We start from the raw sequence: 16,128 nt of genomic DNA, 5'->3' as shown, positions 1-16,128 counted from the left end.
AGAAGAATACTGAACTAGGGTGATGAGGAAAAGATAAGAGAAATATTTATGAAGTTAAATTTGCCAAGACTATTAAAACTATGAGGTACTGTAACAGCTTGAGTATTTATTAAGAGAAAGTTTCATTCATTGAGATAATCCTAAGTGTAAGTGTGGGGTAGAGATAAGGAATTCAATTTTGGATACTCCTAAATAAGAGGTACCAAAGGGACTTAAACGTCCAACAAACAAATGAAAATGCAATGGTTGGAAGCATCTGAAGTATTCACTTAGAGATGGCAGATGAAAACCAGTGACAAGGATCAAACTGTCCAAGAACAAATGTTCAGAATGTAATGAGAAGGACAAAGGAATTAGTCAAGTAAATAGGATATCATCAAGGAAAAAAAGGTCTCTCAAGGCAAGAAAAAATTCTGTGGAGTGGTCAATGGTGTCAAACACAAGTGACAGCAAGGAAAATCAAACTACAATTAAGTCAAAGAACTGGCCATTAGAATCACTAGTACAGTGTTAATGACAGAATCTAAGTTGTGAAGCGTTAAAGGAACGAATGGGAAAAATAGAGCTGGAAATTATATCTTTTCCTTCAATTAAGTTTGACAGCAAAGAAAGGCAGCAGGACAGTTACAGATACACACATATATAAATGTAATAGAAATCATATAGAATAATACATCATTTCTACTTTACATATTGCAATATGTATTATGCACACTATATGTGTGTATACATATACACATGTGCATACTTTTAGGATTTTGAAGCTATTTAAGAGATTCATAAACATTTATTGATATTGAAGAGAAAGTCAAAGAACAAGGGGAAAGTAAGATTTGTTAAAATGTACTATGTGCCAGATATTGTTCTGGGTGTTGAAGACAGAAAGATGAAGACACTGTCCCCACTCTTCAGAAGCATACTGTGTTGTGTAGTGGTGTTATTATTACACCTGCTATTTTAACTTTTTAAGACTTCAAAACAATTAAATGAGTTTAATCCATACAAAGCACTTAGAACAGGGCCTGCTACATAATAATCATTCACTATTAGTCATTATTATTGAATCTAAATTTAAATTTAAAGCTCTTTGTAGGTACTGGTTAACTCAGGGTAAAATAAAGTTTCCTAAGAGGATATGAAACATGAGCTGGGTATTTTTCAAGTATAACATTCATATTCTCTTTTGTAAAGATCCCATCCATATTATAAGAAGGCTGTAGGCAAGGAGCATGTATTATTTGCTTTATAACCAGTAGAGTACAATGCCAGACACATGCAGAATAAACATTACCTTGAATAATTACTTCTCCGGTCTTTAACTCACCTCACTCCCAATGCTAAATCTTAAAACATAAGGGGTGTTAGCATAACCCACATATTTACATAATATGTGAATTCATGCCATACTTCTATATTTGGTTTACACAGTCAAGTAAGTCAAGTAAGGTACAAAAGTTATAGTACTCCACATTATACATATTTAAATTGGGTATCTGTGCTTCAATTTTAGTACACTTAATCACCTAATAAAAGCTTATATAAAACTCTTCATATGCCTAGAACATACCATTTTTTCTTCATAGGTAGGATCTGGTTCTTGGATTTCTTTTTGCTTTCCAGGAGACGCATCATCAAATACTTCCTGGTAGGAGGGAAAAATCATGGATTGTTCTTCAAGAATACTCAACACACCATTATTAGACTGATTTCTGCCCAAAACACATTCAAAGTAATACACTCCTGTCCCAAATTTCCCAGATACTTAAATGGCTGTCATCCTACCTGATAGGAAACCTTGATGAAAAATACCATGATGATAACAACTTATTTAATCCAAATATGTAAACTGCATGGTTACTGCCAAGACTGAAACACAAGATTATTATCTCCATCATCCCAGAACAAAATTACTTTCAGCAAATGTTTCATTTTCTAATCAAAAATTATGAAGCTAAATTCAACAGTATAAAATGTGGAGAAAATACGTTCCCTTTTAATCATAAAATTGCAGTATCTACTGTACTGCTACACAAATATACACCTGGAAAGCCGCATTAGTCACGGTGATTCCCATCCTCTGGAAAATTAAAAAATTTCATCATGCAGCCTAAAGTGAATACCCTTTAAGTACAATCTGATTCCTTAACTGGTAATAAATGTGCTATTTTTGCAAATTTATTCACCCTGACATTCAAAACGCCACAAACAACAAAATAACAGCAACAACTACACTGCAAAGTTCCACTCATCCATTAAAAGAACATAAGAAGAGCTGGTGAAAGTCTAGTTTTCATTAATGATGTACTAATCTGTGTGTGTCAATACATACTGTAATAAAGCTACCTGTGATTAAGAAGTTGGGGGGATGGGGCTGGTATAGCACTAAAATTAAGAGGTCAACTGACCCAAATTCAAGTCTAACTTCATTGCTAAGACCTGTAGGAACCTGTGTAACCTTAAGCTCATCACAAATCTCTGGTCTCCACAAGTAAAAATGACAAAGCCACCAACCTAGCCTACTTCACAAAATGGTAATGGGATACCATGGAAGGTCAAATACATCCTAAAAAATAAGATGTGCTTTCCAACAGCAGTCATTATTTCTTTCACAGTTTTAATTAAAAAAAAAAAAGGTTTGGATTTAGGACTCTTGAGGTCATATAGTTATTGGTATACAGTGTACCTACCTATCAGTCGAGTCAATACTGAGAAATGAGGATGAACAAAGACAGGCCCCATCCACATTGCCAAAAAGATCACAATAATAAACAAAAAATGAGACTGCTTCCGTGACCTATCAGTACCAAGCAAAAAGAAAAAATTAACCTAATACATAGGAAAGCTAGCTAATATTTCTAGGAAAGTGGGCTCTGTCAGAAAATAAATGATTTTGGAAAAACCCAAATTAAAAGACCAAGAAAAGAAAAATCACAGTATAATGTGAAGGAAAAAATAAAAACTAAAACTAGTCAGTAAAAAGATTGATAAAATTACTGATGTTCCTATTCTAAGAAGGTAAAAATAACTAAGTCATTCTTCAATAAATGAAATCGTCAAACACCTTTTTTGAAAGAATATGAAAGGGCAAGATATTCGGGGAAAGGGTCAGCTTCAGAGCCAGATGTGGGTTCTACTTACCAGAAGACTCAATTTCCCCATCCGGCAAATAAAAATACCACTGACATCATTTGGTACTTGTTGTAACATTAATATTCATAGTTAAACTTTAATTCCACTTTAACTTAAAAATAGCAACTGAAAGCCAAAATATTTAGTTTAGGCTTTAAATTATTCTGCTTTCTGATGTTTCCGTAACACCTCTTGTGAGACTTTGGTTGTTATTCCAACAGTTGAATGACAGCCCCTTTTGAGAAGCTGAGGACAACTAAGGACAGCAATTTGCAGAGAACTGCATATTTACATACAATTGCTTTTAGTGTCAAACTTCAAACCCCCTTAAACCACGAAGCAGGAATCCAAGTTAACCCTGGGAATGCAAAAGAACCATTTAAAACCTGAAGAAAGAGAAAACAGGCAACACCAGATATGAATTTGAAACAAATCTCGTCACTGAAAACTACAGAACACCAGATGTCCTAATCCACCAAAACCCACCGTCACCTAAAAGTTCTTTCAAAAACTAGTAACATGTTACTTCACCTTAGATTAGACCGCTGTTGCCCAAATAAAACTACTGCGCCAAATGCTTCAATGGTAAACTGCGCTACCAATTCCTTATTAATCCTGCACCAACGTTCGTTTTTAGAACAGTATTACCTTCGCTCAATCTGTCCAAGGATGGAAAACTCCCAGAAATCTTTGGGCTGCAACTATAAAATATCTCAAAACAGACTGAAGGCCAAGAATAAAATTTGGAAGGAGCAAGCAATCACTTTGTTCCCAGACATCGCAAAGCCTTGGAGCACACCCAAGAGACCCGCCTGGCAGTTCCCCAATCTTTCCACCCCCGCAGTACTGTCACCATCCCCTGGCCGGCCAGCCCCAGCCCAGAAGACAGGCTCGGCAGCGAAAGGTACCAATTTTCAAAAAAAAAGGCCAAGGCCCCCAAAGAGGAATTGCGCTGGTCTGAAAGCCCCTGACTCACTAACTCATTCATCCATCCATCCATCCATCACTCCTCCCCAAATGAGATGGGGGTTCAAGACAGCTGCTGCCGCCTTGGTCAGTTCCCTCCCCATGGAACAGTGCCTGGGAGGAGCCTCCTCTCCCTCCAAGGGAGCAGCTGCGCCCCGCTTATCCCCACTGCGCCCTCGGCTATCCAGCTCTCGCCATTGTTTCTGCCCGGAACAGATACCTCCCCCGCAAGGACCGGGATGAAGAAAAGGAGGCCCAAGTCCTCAGAGGCGCCCCTTTTAAATGCCTTCCCCACCGCGCCCATCTACCCTCTTTCCTAAGGGGAAATCTCCCTCGCCCTCCCCCCAAGTTTAGTGGAAACTAAAATCGAGATTCAGAGATGGGCGAGGGAATTATGGGAGTCTAGCTTAAAAAAAAAAAGGTAGATCCCACTCGGCCTCAGTAATCAAGAACATGTGTCTAACAAGAGCGTTCGAGGGTTTGGCAAGGTTCGCCAAAGAGACAAATAATGTAAATGTGAAGTGCCAGAGATCCATTTGAGTCGGCTGGGATAGGCTAGGCGCAGGGCGCAAGGGTGAGAGCATCATTTCGGATCCACAGGGTCCGAGGCCGAGTCTGGGTGCACAGGGGTGAAGTTCGGCTCTGCGTCTCATCACTAACACAGAGGCGAGGGAACCAGTTCCTCCTCCCCATCCCGCCGTCTCCCCACGCCACGAGCCGCTCTCACCTCCATCTCAGAGTCCGCGGCGCCGGCGCTGGCCGCAGAGGCAGCCGCCTGGGCTGCGACGCCCTCGGGGCCGCCTTTGTTGCTGTTGTTGTTCCCGCTGCCGGCGGCCGAGGCTGCGGGCTTGGAAGGCGCGCTCTCGGGAGGCGGGGGTGGCGGAGGGTCGGCCGCGGACGACATGATGTTCCTTCTGCGTCACCCGCTGCTGCCAGAGGCCGGGCCCGGCAGAGATGAGGAGGAGGCCTAGGCCTGGGAGGCTACGTCGCAATGAGCTGGTGGAGGAGCGGGAGGACCACCCGAACGCCCCCTTTGCCGCGGCTCCGCGACGAGCCCTAGCCAGGCCCAGCAGCCTCCCCCTCTCGTCGTCCTCCTCTTCCGCCGGGCTCGGGGTTCCACCAGCGCTTTACCTCACGGCGGGAATCACGTCGACGAGAGTGGGCGGGGTCACCCGGGTCACTGAGGTCAGGAAGGCGGGCTGATTTACTGTAGGGCGGAGGGTTGAGGGAGAAGGAAAGGAAAGCGAAAGAGGGACCGGGAGCGCGCAGTGACTTGGCCGCCTCCTCTTCTTCCTGTGGTAGATATCATCTATCTCGCCTGCATCCAGGTCTACTACCTACGCCACCGACTTTCAACACTCGCGAGATTGATAGTTGGCTAAATGACTGAGTTCCAGTTGCGCATGCGCATTCTCTCCTCCTCGCCCTTGGCCCCTCCCCCTCCAGGGCCCCCAGCAAGCTCTAGGGCAAGGAGTGGGCGGGGCCTCAAGGGAGGGCTCGGACGCGTAGGTTTGTGCTTCCGCTCCCGGGCAAGACGCGAGTGCAATCCTACAGGCGTTCTTAACGGCACACGGTCCCCGGACGCCGCATCTCCTGTGGCTGGCAGCGATCGGCGGCACTCCCTGAAAATTTGCACAGGTTTTGCGCTGCCTACTGCAGCATGGAGGTCTGGGCAGGCCTTAACACTTTAACCGCCTTCGCTTATACGCGTGACGCCACTGTGTTGACGACGTTGTGGTTATTCCAGTTGACGTCTCACTGTTTTGTTGTCTAAGGAAGAGTGCCCGTTAGTGTGATTTTTTATGTCATCAGATGTTAGCTATATCAGTCATTTCTAAATTCCTTCTACTCTTCGGTGCAGAGTTAGGCGATATTTCCTCTGAATTTACATGCTGAAAGTAAGCAAACTGTGCCCACCACCATGTAAGTGAGAAACGTGAGTAATCAATAGATAAGAGGCGATGGGTTGTATCTTTTCCTCAACCACCAAATATTAAATTAAAATGTACATTCTTCTCTTCTTAAGAAATGTTACAACTATTCACCACTGGTTTGTACACTGCCTTGCCCTCTCTTCAACACATACTGAGGGTCTTGCGCACCCATCTGCTGCAGATTTTAAGCGCAGCGTGTTCTATTCAGTAGCAAATCTGCACACTGCAATAAATTGCTATCTGCCCTGCACAGGCTCTTATTCATCTTTGTATCCCCATGTCCAGTATCTTATCAGTACGTATTGAATAAAGGAGACACACTTTTAAAGAGTTAAGGCTTGAGCAAACTTGATTATGTTGAATTTCAAACAGAAGGGATCTCCTATGAATATATAGGCTGCAAACTTTTAACCAATCGAGTGATAATTCTTTAATTGAGATCTGGAAAAATGTCCCCCAGTCCATTATAAATGCTATTTCTGAGACTATAAGGAACCGCCTAAGGATATATGAAAAGAAGAATACCTAAATGATGTTCATCACAGGCTTCGCATGTAATTGCAAAAAAACTAGCAATAGGCTAAGAGTCCAACATTGAAAGTATGATTTTAAAACTATTGTACACCCACAAAATGAACTATTCTTGACCTTTAACAACAATTAATGTAGAAGAATGTTTATTCTATAGTGTTAACTGAAAAGAAAATTTAGCAGTTCAAAAATATGAATAAAACTTTGGAAGGATAATCATAAAAGTATTGAAAGTGATTGTTGTTGGTGTATATTTCCTAATTCTTTTTTGTTTGTATTTTTTAATTTTTTCTAAAATGAATTTGTGTATTATTATATTGAGCAAACTTATTTTTAATATCTAAAAAATACTTTCACCAAAAATAGATTGTGTGGAAGGGTAAAAAGTTAGTGTCTAGGGGAGTAGCTGACATATAGACACTCAATAAATACTTATGAGAACTTCCCTGATGGCACAGTGGTTAAGACTCTGCGCTCCCAATGCAGGGGGCCTGGGTTCAGTCCCTGGTCAGGGAACTGGATCCCACATGCATGCCACAACTAAGAGTTCTCATGCCAAAGCTAAGGAACCAGTCTGCCACAACTAAGACCCGGCGCAACCAAATAAATAAATATTTTTAAAAATAAAAATAAAATAAATACTTATGAGTAAATATTTATTTAATATTGACATTAAGTAGAAAGAATATACCATTTATTTAATATTCAGAGTATTTCTTCACCCTATAATGAAAGGTAAATATCTTGGGTCCTGGTTTGGAAACCCTAAAAATATACTGAATATATAAATGGATGAAGCTTAAGTCTGACAATTTAAGAAAAACAAATAGCAAGAAAAACAATAAATAAAATTGCCTCCAAAATGACAACTGTCTTTTTTAACATACACATTTATATTGTGAGTGCGTTTCTCATATGAGCATATGAACGCTGTATGAGAATCTTGTGGGGAAAATTATAGAGAAAAGATACTTAAAAGAAAGGAGGAAAGGACTTCCCTGGTGGCACAGTGGTTAAAGAATCTGCCTGCCAGTGCAGGGGACATGGGTTCGAGCCCTGGTCTGGGAAGATCCCACATGCCGCGGAGCAACTAAGCCTATGCACAACTACTGAACCTGTGCTCTAGAGCCCATGAATCACAACTACTGAGCCCGCATGCCTAGAGCCTGTGCTCCACAACAAGAGAAGCCCCCGTTTGCTGCAGCTAGAGAAAGACCATGCAGCACTGAAGACCCAATGCAGCCAAAAAAAAAAAAAAGGAAGAAGAGAAAACAATGTTTGAATGTTTGAATCACTAATCTAACAACAGGGACAGAGAAACCAATTTTGAGCAGGGTCTAGAAGCAGGGAGGAAGGGGAGAGAGGAGTTACAGAAAAGACAGGATGCCTGGAAATTGAGCTATAGGGACATTAATTGAGTTAGGCAGATGGTAGTACTTATATGGTGGCCAAATGACAAAGACCTGTTGTTCTTCAAATACCAAGAGGCTAAAACTAACAGCTAGTTCCGAAATTGATAGTATAACATAGGATTGGTATAGTGGCAAGAGAATAGGCTAGTGAGTCAGGCAAGCCTAGATTCCCATGCAGGCTCAAGAACTTAGTAGTTGTGTGAATGCAGGCAAGTTATCTAACTTCTCTGAAGTCAGTCTTTTCTCATCTTTTTGCTATTATATTATGCCGACTTTATGTTTGGATAACATTCTTATAATAATGTCATAAGAATTAAATGACATTTAATCATTTAATTGTAAAACACCCTAGTGTACGTAGGGTGTTTAATACAGTGCCTGACATAGAGTGAGCTCTGGGTTCAAGTCTTAGGTATTCTAATCTTGAAGACTCATAAGCCTAAGGGTCAGCCTCTAGCTGTAGGAAGGGTAATCTAATTGTTTTTTAATAAGGAGGAAGGTAAAGGGAGTAGTGTCGCGAAAACACTAGAAGGAATTACTACTTTAAACATGTTCCCAGATATAGAATACTACAATGTAAAATCATGTTAATCTCAAATATGCAAATACATTTTGTTTACACCTAAAATTCCCTCTATTGGATTTAGTGTGCTGGAACAGCATGTTGTATGCTGAATAGAGTGGAGCAAAGAGATATTGCCAGAGGACAAAAGTTGCCAAAGAGCCAGGACTCTCTCAACATTTTGGCCTTGAATGGTAACAGAAAGGATTTTATTAAGTTTATCAAAAGCAAAGTAGTAATGTTGAGGCTGTCTTCCTCACATACTCATTTATTTTGTGAAAGTCTAGGAAAATAAAGTCTGACTACTACGTGACAACAATAAAATAGTGTTGAGTTTGTGAGTATCTTAAGAATGGGGATTTCCAACACTAGGTACCAATGATCACATATGTATCTTTTTCAGAATTCTCCTACTATTAAACAAAAACATTAAGTAAGGTTCCAATGCACCCCCCTCATATTTGGTCACCAACTCATATCAGTGGGTGACTTTGTGTCTGCTGGATGTTAATTCATGTATTTATGTAGTCATTTAAAATTACCTTTTTTTCCCCTACTATTTACAAGTTAAAAATTCGAGTCCTCTGTGCGTTTCCTTCCTTGTGAAAGATATTTTCTTCTTTCTTAAATTGGCTCTAGGTAAAAAACTTCTTGGAACCCAAATATTATAACCACCAGTACTCCTGAAATATTTTCAAATGAATTAACTGTAGCCAAAGCTGTGGTTAAGAAATTTGGTGTCCCTTTGCTCAAAAGATTGAAAGTAAGAAGATGGGAAGATGTATCCCTCAAATGTTATTCAAATGAAAACAAGAGTGACTATATCATTATTAGGTAGACTTCAGAGCAAAGGGAATTACAAAGAGCAAAAACGTTACATAATGATGAAAGTGTCAGTCCGCCAAGAAGACATAGCAATTTGAAACATGTATGCACCAAACAACAGAGCTGCAAAGTATCAGAAGCAATAACTGACAACTGAAATGAGAAATAAAAAATCCACAATTATAGGTGAAGACTATGGTATCTTTTAATAATTAATAGAACAACTAAGCAGAAAATCAGGAAAGATATAGAACTCAACAACTCCATCAACCAAGAGAATCTAATTAACGTTTATAGAACATTCCATACAGAAATAGAATACATACTTTTTGAGAACCTTCAGAAAATATACCAAGAGAAACCATAAAACAAACCTCAACAAATTTAAGAGAATTGAAATTATACAGTGTTCTTCAACCACAGTAGAATCAAACTAGGAATCAATAACCAAAAATTACATCTCCAAACTTAATGACACCCTTCTAAATAACCCATGGGTCAAAGAGGAGGTCTCAAGAGAAAAAGTACTTTGAACTGAATGAAAAATACAATATATCAAAATTTGTGGAAAACAGCTAAAGCAGTGCTGAAAAGAAAATTATAGTACTAAATGCTTACATTCAGAAAAAAAGGAATAGTCTCAAATCTAAGATTCCATCTCAGAAGCCTAGAAGAAGAGCAAAATATGGAGTAAGAAGAAGAAAGGAAATAATAAAAGCAAGAGCAGAAATCATTGAAATTAAAATCAGAAAAACAGACAAAATAAAACAAAGAATTGGTTCTTTGACAGGATAAAATTGACAAACTGTTAGGAAAACTGACAAAGAAAAAAGATACAGATCACCAATATTAGGAATGAAACAGGATCTATGACTACTGACCCTGAAAACATCAAAAGGGTAAAAGGGAATACTACAAACATAAATTTGACAACTTAAATGAAATAGACTGCTTTTTGAAAAATAAAATCTACCATAACTCAGACAATATGAAATAGATAATTTGAATAGCCTTATAACTATTTAGGAAATTAAATTCATAACCTAAAAACTCCCCAAAAGAAATCTCCAAGCCCAGCTGGCTTTACTGGAGATTTCTACCATATATTTCTACACAATTCTACACAAATTCTACACAGTCTCCTCCATAAAAGAAGATACGGGCTTCCCTGGTGGTGCAGTGGTTGAGAGTCCGCCTGCCGATGCAGGGGACACGGGTTTGTGCCCCGGTCCGGGAAGATCCCACATGCCGCGGGGCAGCTGGGCCCGTGAGCCATGGCCGCTGAGCCTGCGCGTCCGGAGCCTGTGCTCCGCAACGGGAGAGGCCACAACAGTGAGAGGCCCGCGTACCGCAAAAAAAAAAAAAAAAAAAAAAAAAGTAGATGCACTTCCCAAATCATTTTATGAAGCTACTGTAACCCTGATACCAAACCAAAGATGCTATATAAAAGAAAGACCAATATCCTTAATGAATATAGATGCAAAAATCCTTAACAAAATATTAGCAAGTACAATTATACAATGTATAAAAAGAATTGTGCACCCTGATCAAATAGGATTTATTCCAGAGATGCAAGAGTAGTTCAATATTTGAAAATTAATTAATATTATCTGCCATATTAACAGGTTAGAGAAGAAAACTCACATGATTATATCAAGCAAAGCAGAAAAATCATTTGACAAAATTTCAACATCCTTTCATGATAAAAACTCTCAGAAGAAGAAAAAGAGGGAGACTTCCTCCATAAAGAGCATCTAAAATACCTACCACTAACATGATGCTTAGTGAGACAATGTTTTTCCTCTAAGATCAGAAACAGGCAATGATTCTGCTCACACCACTGATATTCAATACAGTGCTGGAAAGGAAATATAAAACTGTCCCTATTTGTCAATTACATGATTATTTACTAGATAATTCCAAGAAATCTACAAAAAATCCAAAGGCTTAATAAGTGAGTTCTGCAAGTTTTCAAGATATAAAATAAACATTCAAAAATCAACTCTATTTTAATAAACTAGCAATGAACATGTAGACTCAGTGCAAAGAGGCTTTTCAACAAACGGTCCTGGAGAAATGTCCACAGGAAGAAAAAAAGGAACCTTGACCTAAATCTGACACTTTGTATAAAAATTAACTCAAAATGGATAGTAGATTTCATGTAAAACAGAAAACTATAAAATTTTGGAAAAAAATAGGAGAAAATGCTAAGGATCTAGGTCTGGGCATAGAGTTCTTAACATTTGACACCAAAAGCATGATCAATGGAAGGAAAAATTAATAAATTGAATCACGAAATTAAAAGCTTTTGCTCTATAAGAGACTGTCAAGAAGGTGAGATGACAAGCTACAGAGTGGGAGAAAATATTTACAAAACACATATCAGACAAAGGATGAGTGTCTAGAATATATAAAGAACTCTCAAAATTCAACAGGAAAAAAAGCAAACAGTCTATTTAGAACACTGGGAAAATAAATGAAGAGACATTTCACTGAGGAAGATATACAGATGGCAAATTAGCACATCAAAAGAGGTCAAAAGCATTCGCCATTAGAAAAATGCAAATTAAAACCACAATGAGATGTCACCTCATACCTAACAGAATGGCTAAAATTAAAAAGAATTACAACGCCGAATGCCGGTAAGGATACCAATAAAATGAATCACTCACACGTTGCTGGTGGAAATGTGGTGCAAAGGAGTTTGTAGACCAAAAACCCTGAGAATGGCTGCTTCACGAAAAAATTATTTTCCTTGAAAAACAAAAGTAGGTACACAGTTGTATTTCTCTGAAACTATTGCTTTTAAGTATATGGTCTCAATCATTTGTATTAATAGTAACTTTTAACCAAAGTAACTTTTATTTTACAAAAACTACAGGGTAAGTAATTGTGAACTGTATGATATATGGCATTTTAGCAGACTAGCAAAGCTTATGAATACACGGAACACAACTTTCTATAGCCACACACATCCTTTATAAGGCTTCTCACAGTGGCAAAAATAAGCACCTTCGTTAACAGACCCAAAGAAGTACCCTCTTTGTAGCATTTAAAATACAAAACAGAAGCATATAAACTGAAAATCATGCTCAGTAATCAATGTTTCCATTCCATGATTTAGAAATATTGATAATTTAGGCATCCAATGAACATCTGGGAATTAATTATATAAGCCTAAGGTTTTAAGTTACCTAAATAAATTATTTTCAATCTAACATACTATAAAATGTAACTTTTATTGAAAATCAGAATAATAATTCAATTTAGTTAAGCACAAATTTATATATTTTTAATCTTAAACATTAAGTGGAAGTAATGCTAGATTATTTGATCAATAAGCCAGTATAAATTTAGGAAGGTCATTCCCAACTAGAGTAAAATGTAGGCTTGCATTATCCTTAACAGTGATAAATCAGAAAAGGCACAGCTGGATTTATTAAACCAAAATATTAAACTAGTTTTGTCTGCCAAAGATTCATCTATATTCTGTGAGCTTGGCTTCTTAAAAAGTCACTTGTTAGTTTTGCTAAGAATACTTTTCTTTCCTTTTAGATTCTAGCACATTTAAAGTATTAGAAGTTTATTTTCTGGGAATTTTAGGAATATTTAATCCATGTAAGTGCTTATTTACCTCTATTAGCCAATCAGAACAAGATCGCTTAATTTAAGAGTTTTAACCTATTCAGTCAATAACACCCTAAGATGGGAAAGCATTACACACTTACACAATGAAGAAACACAATGAAAAGTAAAGGTCTTTCTGAATTGCAGACCCACATAGAGAGCACTTACAGTTTCAATTCTAAGATTTCAGCCACAAGTCAAGCAAAAATAAACAAACATCACAATATGTCTCTGGTCCAGGTATTAAAGAGCTATTCTTCCTGGTGGTCAGAAAATTCTTAATTGAGTTGCACTCGAAATAGATAAACAGACAAACAAAAGACTAACAAGCCCAATACTCTTTTGTCTTTCACTCAGCAGGAAATAGATCTCTATAAAACACTAGTGCTTTTTTTTTCTCTAAACTTCAGTTTATTCATCTTTAGTCAAGGCATATCACAATTATAAGCTAAGTGCAAGGATGAAAAGACATCAACATGCACCAGAGAGAGAAAAAAATGAATCAGAATCTTCATAGTCCTGGGGTATCTGTATCCTCTCCAAAGAGAATTATCTGTAGGTAACTCTACTGCACAGAGATGGTAGAGGACAACTATTTATTAGTGTAAGGTCTGTCACATAAAATATTCTTACCTAATTGGAGTTCTCATTTATTTCTCCAACTCTTCTTCTCAGATGGCCCACAAAAGCTTTGTTTAAAGTATATAAATTTACAGACATTTATCTGAACTGTCATTATGTATGACACTTCTGAGCATCAGCTTAAATTCTCACAATGAAATTTCTGTTTTCCTAATGTGTAGTTTTGTAGTATGGGCATGTGAGAACAGCTATGAAAATTCAAGAGAGTATCTGTGACATTTTTAGTAAATTACTAGCTGAGAGTCTGCTCCAAATCTGAAGTCTTGGTGTTTTAATAATTAAGTAATGGGGACTTTCCTGGTGATGCAGTAGTTAAGAATCTGCCTGCCAGACAGGAATAAAGACACAGATGTAGAGAATGGACTTGAGGACCTAGGGAGGGGGAAGGGTAAGCTAGGATGAAGTGAAAGAGTAGCATTGACATATATACACTACCAAATGTAAAATAGATAGCTAGTGGGAAGTAGCTGCATTGCATGGGGAGATCAGCTTGGTGCTTTGTGACCACCTAGAGGGGTGGGATAGGGAGGGTGGGAGGGAGATGCAAGAAGGAGGGGATATGGGGGATATATGTATACATATAGCTGATTCACTTTGTTATACAGCAGAAACTGACACAACATTGTAAAGCAATTATACTCCAATAAAAATGTTAAAAAAGGAAAAAAAAAGAATCCACCTGTCAATGCAGGGGACACGGGTTCGAGCCCTGGTCTGGGAAGATCCCATGTGCCACAGAGCAACTAAGCCAGTGTGCCACAACTACTGAGCCTGCGCTCTAGAACCTGAGAGCCATAACTACTGAGCCCACGTGCCACAACTACTGAAACCCGAGCCTAGAGCCTGTGCTCCACAACAAAGAGAAGCCACCACAATGAGAAGCCCATGCACCGCAACGAAGAGTAGCCCCTGCTCGCCCGCGTGCAGCAACGAAGATCCAACGCAGCCAAAAATAAATAAAAATTTTTAAGTTGTATAAAAAAATTGGGTAACAATTATTTATAATTAGCTTATTAAATGTTAGCATTCAAATGCTTTTATTAAAATAACTTTATGAGATCTTATATGGTTTGTAGCCCTTGAATTTCAAGGAATTTAAAGAAAACACTAATTCTTTTAGGGAAATCACCAAATGGTCAAACTACAAAACCAAATCGCCAGTCATTGCTGCCACTAATGGAAAATAATTGATCAGATGCAAAAGAACCAAACCAAAACAAAATTAATAGGGAAATTAAAAATAGAAAAGCAGCAAATCTGCTGCTTTGGATTCACCTCTGAGAGCCAAGAAAAGACAGACATGGACTTAAACTCCCCATGAGGTGCACTTTTTCATGGCAAAGTTTACCTGGTCCTGTTAGGGGAATCCACAGGGCATCTTGGTGGAAGACTTTCAAAACGGTCTAAAAATTTTTTTCAAAAAAGTAAAATTATGACTCTCATACATATATGAAAAAGAATGCATATTAAATGTATGTTTTATTTAACTAGTTAATGAGGAAATTAATGAGATGTTACAACCAGTTCAAAGGAGAAGTCAAAAACGCATAAATTTATGAGAAGTAAAGGAATGGTGAATGTGCAAAGGAGGGAAAACCAGTTCCACAGTGGGGAAAGAAAGTCAAGTTACTCTCTGCTGAACAAGACAGTATTTGCATTGCTATAGGCAAGAATTATTTTGCATTTGTATCAGTTATTTGTGATTTAGAATTGTGAAATAACTGCTGCAGAATCAGAAAACCCGGAGGGTTGTCCTCTAGGCTTTAGACAAGTCATAGTTTTCATTGAAGCATATTTTTCCCTACACACCATTGCCCCTAATTATTATAGATACTTCTCATTTGGACTATCATGTAGCTTCCTAACTGGTTAATTTTTCTTTATTCTACAATAAGTGGAAGAACTAAAATTCAACTGAAGTCCATGCTGGTAACCACTGTAGTATATATTTCTGTCATTCTCCTGCGTCTCTCTAGAATGGCTTTCTCTACTTTCTCTTGGTTTCACTGCTCTTGATTAAGTACAATGTATATGGTCTGCCAAGTTTCCAGTTGACTATGCATTGTAGTATCTCATGGATTACTATCAGTGTTTCAATTCCAAACTCCTGGTGTTGGGAGACAGATTAGCCCAGTTTAGATCAGGTGCTCATCCCAAGTTCATTTGGTGTTAATAGGGGTCGGGGCCACTAGATACCAATATAGTTACCTAGGACTACCTCTTGAGCAGGAGCCAGGATGGGAGGCAGGTTCTCTTAAAAGGAAGAGTTATAGATGCAAAACGTTGATTGGCATTTCCAGCAACTGTCTACAGTCTATTTGTGTCACAGAAGATTAATTTTTTTATTAAAAAATCTACTAATATTCCCATTCAAGCACTCTGATCCTTTTAATTTTCATCTACAGTTTAAATTTAATCAAAGGTCAATTCTAAGCTCAATTGCATTGGAAATACATTCAGGTAAGTTGTATTTGAAGTATGTTTTTGTGAGAGCCAGGGG

The 16,128-nt window shown here is 38.3% G+C and overlaps 1 protein-coding gene and 1 long non-coding RNA gene across 2 annotated transcripts in view; one reads left to right on the top strand and one right to left on the bottom strand.

Annotated features, from left to right (window-relative positions):
- Nucleotides 1-5,365, bottom strand: part of SMARCA5 (SWI/SNF related, matrix associated, actin dependent regulator of chromatin, subfamily a, member 5) — a 44,583-nt gene extending 39,218 nt beyond the window's left edge. Inside the window, exons 1-2 of the mRNA XM_060147696.1 lie at nt 4,823-5,365; nt 1,568-1,642 (exon numbers count right to left, since the gene is read on the bottom strand). Of these exons, the coding sequence (XP_060003679.1) occupies nt 1,568-1,642; nt 4,823-4,999 (252 nt within the window). The 5' untranslated portion in view covers nt 5,000-5,365. The remainder of the gene's footprint in view (nt 1-1,567; nt 1,643-4,822) is intronic.
- Nucleotides 5,366-5,590: 225 nt separating this feature from the next.
- The window catches only part of LOC132519688 (uncharacterized), a 34,876-nt gene continuing 24,338 nt past the window's right edge, over nt 5,591-16,128 (top strand). Inside the window, exon 1 of the long non-coding RNA XR_009540247.1 lies at nt 5,591-6,031. This is a non-coding gene — a long non-coding RNA (uncharacterized LOC132519688). The remainder of the gene's footprint in view (nt 6,032-16,128) is intronic.

This window comes from Lagenorhynchus albirostris, chromosome 4, assembly GCF_949774975.1.
Source record: "Lagenorhynchus albirostris chromosome 4, mLagAlb1.1, whole genome shotgun sequence".
Lineage (NCBI taxonomy): Eukaryota > Metazoa > Chordata > Mammalia > Artiodactyla > Delphinidae > Lagenorhynchus > Lagenorhynchus albirostris.
Note: the sequence above shows the minus strand (reverse complement) of the source record. Positions and strands in the feature narration are given on the sequence as shown.